The sequence below is a fragment of the Gobio gobio genome (assembly GCF_949357685.1).
Source record: "Gobio gobio genome assembly, chromosome: 18".
Classification (NCBI taxonomy): domain Eukaryota; kingdom Metazoa; phylum Chordata; class Actinopteri; order Cypriniformes; family Gobionidae; genus Gobio; species Gobio gobio.
The window spans coordinates 36,722,428-36,730,220 of NC_137111.1; the positions used below are offsets into that span (position 1 = coordinate 36,722,428).

General features: G+C 37.0%; 1 protein-coding gene across 10 annotated transcripts in view; it reads left to right on the forward strand.

The window, feature by feature from the left end:
- letm1 (leucine zipper-EF-hand containing transmembrane protein 1) overlaps nt 1-6,312 on the forward strand; it is a 31,267-nt gene extending 24,955 nt beyond the window's left edge. For 4 of the 10 annotated variants that reach the window (XM_079843212.1, XM_079843209.1, XM_079843211.1 and 1 more), the window contains 5 exons: nt 882-1,016; nt 1,105-1,298; nt 1,535-1,567; nt 3,121-3,277; nt 3,401-6,118. In XM_079843212.1, the coding sequence (XP_079699338.1) occupies nt 882-1,016; nt 1,105-1,298; nt 1,535-1,567; nt 3,121-3,277; nt 3,401-3,553 (672 nt within the window). In that variant the 3' untranslated portion in view covers nt 3,554-6,118. Of the gene's footprint in view, nt 1-881; nt 1,017-1,104; nt 1,299-1,534; nt 1,568-3,120; nt 3,278-3,400 lie in introns of all 10 variants that reach the window. The other 6 variants (XM_079843218.1, XM_079843210.1, XM_079843217.1 and 3 more) reach the window with 4 other exon arrangements.
- Nucleotides 6,313-7,793: the final 1,481 nt, after the last annotated feature.

Consider the following 7,793-nt stretch of genomic DNA (forward strand, 5'->3'; position numbering starts at 1 on the left):
ATTAGTACTTTTATTCTGCAAGGAAACATAAAATGTATATAAAATAACAGGACATTTTTATAATGTTACATAACTGTTTTCAAAGTTGATAATAATAGGAAATGTTTCTTGAGCTAAAATTTGCATATTAGAATGATTTCTTAAGGATCATATGACACTTTAGTAATGATGTACTAAATAAAATGCATTTTAAAATATAATTGAAAACTGTTCATCTAAATTGTAATATTTAATTTGTGTTGTCTTATAACTGAGCAAGCTGAGGAAATAATCAAATGTTCCCAGCAAGAATATATCTGTGATATTGAGAAGCTGTTTTATTATTCATCAGTTTGTGCACAGTTCATTTAATTGATATCATCATGTATTCAAAACGGTTATATAGAGCATTTTTATGGAATATGTTGACTTTATATTTAGATGAATTATTGTGTTTAAATTTTGTTCTAAATTTATATTTAGCGTTATGCCATCTAATCAAAATCCTCATAGGTTTAGTGCCAAATAGTTAATAAAATAAGCATTTAATAAAACAATCTCTTTTTAGATTTAGGGTTTAGGGTAGCTTAACTGTAGTTATTGGTGTGACCTATAGTGGAGCCGTACCCACAGTGAACTAAGCAAGGTTTTGGAATAGATAATGATACTATTTAGTATCATTAAAAATAAGCTTTCGCTAATTAAAGTTACAAAGAATCTATTTTATATATATATTTCGTCACTAAAAGTATTTGTTCTAGACCGGAATTTGCACCTAACTCTCACTTGCAACAAAAAGTCCATCACTGATTCAAAGTTTCCCCAACACTGCTGTGCATGTATGTAAATGTGTGTGTTCACAGGAGTGAGTGTTGATGGACACTGTGTGTGTCATTTTATAGGGGGAGGAGATCACCAAGGAAGAGATTGACATGCTGAGTGACGCCTGCACTAAACTGAAGGAGCAGAAGAATCTCCTCACCAAAGAGAAAGAGGAGCTGGAGGACCTAAAGGATGATGTGCTGGAGTACAGCGAGGTGTGTCTGCCGAGAGAGACAATCATAAACAAGCGGTTCATTTTCCTGTTTGTCATAAACATTTATGATCCACTGTGTCTCTCTACAGGACCTGGAGGAGATCAAGCGAGAGCTATCCAAGACGGGACAGGAGGAAGTGGTGGAGGAGTCGAAGGCAAGTCGACATCTGTCAAAGCGAGTCAACCGCATGATTGGCAGAATGGATAAGATTGTCACTGAGCTGGAGAAGGACAAGGTCGTGCTAGACGGACAGATGGACGCCGTCACCACACCACCAATTGGGTAAGATACCTTGATTTGCTGTTTGAATGGAATTGGGTGATTTTAAGTGGTGATTTTGGTTTCTGTGTGTGAGTGCATGTGTGTGAGTATCCACGTTACACCATCAGTAATGCATGATGAGAAGCTGTAATCAACACCGTAAAGTGGTGGTGGAAGAATAACCTCACGGGTTATAAACACAAACAAAAAAAAGGGTTCCCAGTCCAAATAAAAATAATTTCTTTGTTGTTTTTTAGATTGTTCTTTGAGAAACATAGTGGCTTGCCAAGGTAAGGACAGGAGTGACCTCTCGCCTTCTGTTTTGTTTCCTCATCAAAAGAATTAACTTAAAAAAATGGATTTAACACTAGGGGTGCACCGAAATTAAAACGGAATGTTTTTAAAAAAAAATCATTTATTTATTTTTTATTTTATTTATTTTTATTAAATTAGCTTTTTTTGTATAATTGTATTAATATTAGACTTTTTATACTGAAAATAATGAAAAAATATAAGCTAATAAAATAACCACACTTTTATTGAAAGTAACACTAAAATTGGACAGAAAATATATTAATATTAAATATCACTATATAATAATTTTTTTTATTCCATTCTGTACAACAGAATCAGATTTAACAGATTTATTTTTGACCAATATACAAATAATGTATAGTCCTACAAAGCTATTATTATCAGAGCATGTGAATGGGGAGCGCATCAGTGAACGAGAGGGTAGCGTCATTTTACCAGCGTTGCCCAGCACGGCTATGCTACACAATGTTGCAGTACAGTAATAACCTGTCTCCGCCCTCCTACGTACTTCCGCTCAATTTTCATTTTTCTTCAGTACTCCGTCTGGGATCGTGGTATATTCTCTGGTTTTCTCCGGTCAAATTTTAACCGGTCCAATCAGTGAACAGAGGGAGTGGCTGAGAACGATGATTGATGTCGTGCGCTAGTTTGAGATGACATGCGTCACGACCAAGTGACGTTAGCGATTGGTTATGGCAGATCCAGAGTGGCTCTGGGCAGATCCAACAGTTTTCAACAGAGTACCCGCCTTCAAGGAAGTTGACGCTTGTCAATGGAGAGTGGCCCGACTCTCTGTACAAATGAAATGTACGAGAGTCTGGTAGGACCAGGCTTGTACAGTAGGGCCATTGCAAACAGAAACAAGTATACTACTACATAGAAATGTAGTCATTGCGTTATTTGACTTTTTCTGATGAGCATGAGCAGTACATGAGTGGAGCGTTTGCGTGGACCGCGAGCAACTGAGCTCCACACATGCGTAGATTGGAATATTGAGCGGAGCGTCACAAAACGTGCAGTGATAACGGCTAGTGAAATTTCGGTGCATCTCTGTTTAACACCATTTTTTAGCCAATTATGTAACCAAACACTAAATATTTGAGGCAGTCTGTAGTGTGATTTCCTTTGATTTAATATTTTAATCCATCATCGGTGTGCTTGTCATTTCTTTTGCTAGTCCTGTTTATTTCATTAATGCTGCCTATTATGGATTTAATTAGTTGTGCGATTACGATTGTTCTCTGAAATCGTCCTCTTGTTCACTGTTCTCAGTGCTGCAAGTAAAACATGGATCACTTTTAAGGCCTTTATTTTAGTCCTCTGATGAAAATACAAATAAGGCTTGCATGATTTCGTGAAAAATTCATGAAGATTCGAGAATCAATTTCTAATTACAATTAGCAATGACTCCAAACGTCTCTTCTGGGAACCCTGCACGGCTGTCATGGCATGCGATTTGGTTGATCAGTGAACTCATCCTCCACCATCTTACCCGCTGTGTTATCAAGCAACCGTTTCCTGTATGCAGTGTGTTCTTCTCCTACAGGGAGAATCTGATAAGCATCAACGAGCTGATTACAGTCATGAAGCAGATCCAGAGCATTCCTGAACACAAGCTGCTCAGCATCGCAGACGCGCTCGACGAAAACAAGGATGGAAAGATAGACATTGATGATGTCATCAGGGTAACAAGAGAGGGATTCTTTGGTCCCTCATTGATTTTCCTTCTTAACCTGTTTGGTTGATTCAGCATTTTAGTTTGACTTTGACATTTATCTGGCATGTGTGTGTGTGTGTGTGTGTGTTAGGTGGTAGAGCTGATCGATAAGGAGGACATCGATATCTCCACCAGCCAGGTTGCAGAGATCATGGTGATGCTGCAGAAGGAGGAGAAGTTGGTGGAGAAGGAGAAAGCCAAGGAGAAAGTCGAGAAGGAGCAGGCAGCTAAACTCCAAAACTAGACTTACCGTGTAGGGAATGGAAAAGATCCTGAAGCTTTTTCAGGTCTATTAATATGTTCAGTCAGAGTGAGGCTAAAACCAGTGCTGACCTCTGCACTGTATTCATACATGAACAAACTTTGCTTTGTTCAAATAAGGTTATTGTATAATGAATTAATTGAGAGAAATGTATTTATTAGAAGACAAAAGCGGGAACTAATTCTTAATTCATGGCCACGATTTATTCATATGTTTCCCTGTTATAGGTAAATCGTGTCCATGTTGTACTAATTTGTTCCCATGATTTTTTGATTCGTTCCCTCGCTTTAGTTCAATTATGGCTGCAAAGTGGTACATCATGGCACAAATTAATAGGTGGTGGCTACGATATCTTTTATTTTTCCCCTCAAATGTTATGTGCAGTGCCCCGCAAAAATCAGGCATGAATTTTGAAAGAATATTTGTTAATTTGTTCTCGAAAAGGCCCCCTCCTAAAGGTGTCGTGAGTCATTTCTGTGCCACTACTGGCACAAAACAAACTGTTTGTGTGAGCAGCTCAACCGATAGTGTGAGTTTGGGGCGGTATTTTTGGCACAAAAAATTGCACACTTCAGCTATAAGATGCAAAAATATATTTATAAAAAAAATGAAGACTTTAATATTAGCATAATCCTGGCAGTGATGTCATTTCCTGAGATCTGAGGTCATTTCCTCTCTTTGCACATTACATCACCTGTCACCATCATTCCACTGCTCATTCAGTTTGATTTAATTGCAGTTTTATGTCTTTTCAATTCACAATCTTATTTTCAAGAGATTCTTGAATGTTGCTCAGAAGACGTTGATATCTCACTCAAAGTAACCAAAGAAGGTTTATTGCAGATGTTATGCTTCATTTATATTTGTACATACACATTCAAGCCACCGAGCACTGCAGCTTTGTCACACAGCAAAGGTTTGAAGCAGTATTGGGATGTATGTCTTCAGCACTTGAGCTTTATTCAGGGCAGAAGTTTTAGTACTCACTTGAAGACGGTAGCAGAGTTAGATTCATAGATTTTGAGGTGTTTTTTTATTATCAGCTATTATCTTGGATTGATTTCAGCATCACATTTACATTGTGGCCTTCGCATTCAAAAATCCCTCAAAAATAATATCAAGGGAATAAATTGAGATATAATATAGCTATATTAATATTTAACAGTTCATCTTTGCTAGTATTAGTATCTTTGCTGATATTAAATATCTGTACATTGGACGTCTCTGTTAGCCGGCTTGGATTAATGATAGATGAGTGTGAAAGAGTACCTGGGAACCTGAAAGGAAAAAAGATGGAGGTCAGTGCAGACAGAATCAGGGTACAGCTCAACCATCCAGTCAGTATGTGGCCTGGATGAGTGCTTATTCCTTACATGGTGAGAGCGGCAGTAGTTGTTCTCATTGCAGAGCACCAACATTAACTGGAATGTGTCGATCAGCATGAGACTCGCACGCTTATTGGTGGCGTGAGTCTGGTAGAATTGTTTCACAGGGCACATAAGGCAGGGAATACATCATCTTAACCCTAAACATGTCATGGCGAGGGACCAGCATGTTTAACCTCAAAGCACTGTTCCTGTGCTGTGTCTCAGACAGAGTGTCTAGGTGCCTATTTCACATTGTGTCCCTTAAAGCGATAGTTCGCCCAAAAATGAACATTCCCCTTATGTCGTTCCTAACCTGAATGAGTTTATCAAAATGAGATGTTTAGCTAAATGTTCTTGCTGCTCTTTTCCATGAGATTAAAAAAGAAGTCAAATGTTTATAACAACATGAGAGGGAATAAATGATGATCTTCGTTTTAGGGTGAACTATCCCTAACTTACCTAGGGGACCCTTAATTACAGTAACGGCATTTAGGCCTTAAACTATATTCATGAATTAGTATTACCAAAAGTCCATGTTTTTTGTTTTTATTGAGCGTATTTTATGCTATTGTGTAATTGCACTATATTCAGAGCTTTAATTTTCCTATTTGGCGTGTATATCTAGACTCAGGAAGATGCATGTAATGTCTGTTTGCACATTGAGAGATATTTTAGGGAAACGAACACTTGAATTTTTAAAGTGGTAGATGTATGATGAATATTGTACAAAGGTATAAAGTTACCTTGCGTATTGTGTTGTTTTGCGATTTTTCAAATTGAGTTCTCAGATTAATTTATAAAAGATGGTGCATGTGCACATAAAATTGACCAGACTGAATGAATTAAAGATATGAGGTAATTATCCCTGGAAACTAATTTACTGCTTAAGCTAATTTAAATGGATTAAATATAATATTTATTTTCTCCTTATAAGGCCTGTACATTGTTATTTTTGACTATTCTGTATTTGTTAGAAGGTTCTAAATACTGTTACGCTAGTTAACTTGTAGACTGAAAAATGGGTGGAAATGAGTGATTTGTGCGAAAAGGTTATTGAAAATCAGTATGATGCAAAATAAGAATTTTATTTGATTGTTCATACTGCCTATGTAAATATACTATTTACATACAAGTGGTTCCAAAGTCAAATAAATCAAACTGATCTCGAAGTTGGATACTATTTTGCCCTTTTATTTTTAACTCATGCATTTCATGTTTCATGTATCTTTTTGTCTTACTTTTTTATTATTTAAGTGCTTTGATGCCCGATGCCTTTTCACTCCCCTGCTGCATGATTCACCCGTTATCACTGGCTGCATGCCATCACATCCATCTTCACTGTAGTAATAAAATCATTTATTTAATTGTAACTTCAATTTAAATCCAGTTGGTTGATGGTTCTGCCTATGTTAGTCCATATAGCTTTACAGTAAAGGTTAAATAGAAGTCCGGTTAGACGGTACTGTGTTTTGTTGGTAGCTATGTTTCAGGATATATTTTTATATGAAAGAAAAGATATGTTTGAAGATAACATTTAATTGAATTCTAATGAATGCACATCCCATGTCTTTCTGATTGAGATGCCCTGTTCCATTTGAAGTTGCAGACAGTTATTTGGAACATTTGAAACATTTTAATTAGATCCTGATTATAATTGAAAACATGACTTTATCCTTCTGCATTCAGGCCTTGAAATCAAAGTGTAATTTTGGTTCCACTCTAAAAAATGCTGGGTTAAAAACAACCCAAACCCAAAGTTGGGTTGAAAATGGACTAACCCAGCGATTGGGTTGTTTTAAGCAAACATTTAACCCAACCGCTGGGTTAAAACAACCTTATTGCTGGGTTAAAACAACCCAATTGCTGGGTTAGTCCATTTTCAACCCAACTTGGGTTGTTTTTAACCCAGCATTTTTTAGAGTGTAACAACAGAAATTAGTTTTTATATTTATTATTTTTTTAAATACTCACTTTTGACCTTCTCTTATAATGCAACAATACTTTTGACTTCATAACTGGACTGTTATTTATAAGATGAACCTGGTTTTAATGCCATATCCATATCTTGGAGTATTATAAAGCATTGAGGTTATTATTAAAGGGTTAGTTCACCCATGTGAAATGAAAATTCTGTCATTAATTACTCACCCTCATGACATTCCCAACCCGTAAGACTTTTGTTCATCTTCAGAACAAAAATGAAGATATTTGATGAAATCCGAGAGCTCTGACCCCTCCATAGACAGCCATTTAATTACCACTTTTAAGGCCCAGGAAGGTGGTAAAACACAGCTAAAATAGTCCATGTGACTACAGTGGTTCAACCTTAATTTTATGAAGCGACGAGAATACTTTTTGTGTGCTGAAAACAAACAAATATACCGACTTTATTCAACACTTTCTTCATGTCGGTGTCCTACGCTGTTGACGTAGTAAATACAGTGCAGCGCTTCCGAGTTACGTCAGAGCTATGCCAAAACGCCGGCTTACCATTGGCCGATGCTGTTCACATGAGCATCACGGCGCATGCATGTGATGCTGACACAGGAGCTGGCCAACGTCAACAGCGTAGGAGACTGACACAGACGTGAAGAAATTGTTGAATAAAGTCGTTATTTTTGTTTGTTTTTTGCACACGTATTCTCGTCGCTTCATAACAATGTTGAACCACTGTAGTCAGATGGACTTTTTTTCTACCTTTCTGGACCTTGAAAATGTTAATTACATTGCTGTCTATGGAGGGGTCCGAAAGCTCTCTGATTTCATCAAAAAGATCTTAATTTGGGCCTTACAGGTTTGAAACCACATGAGGGTGAGTCACCAATGACAGAATTTTCATTTTTGGGTGAACTAAC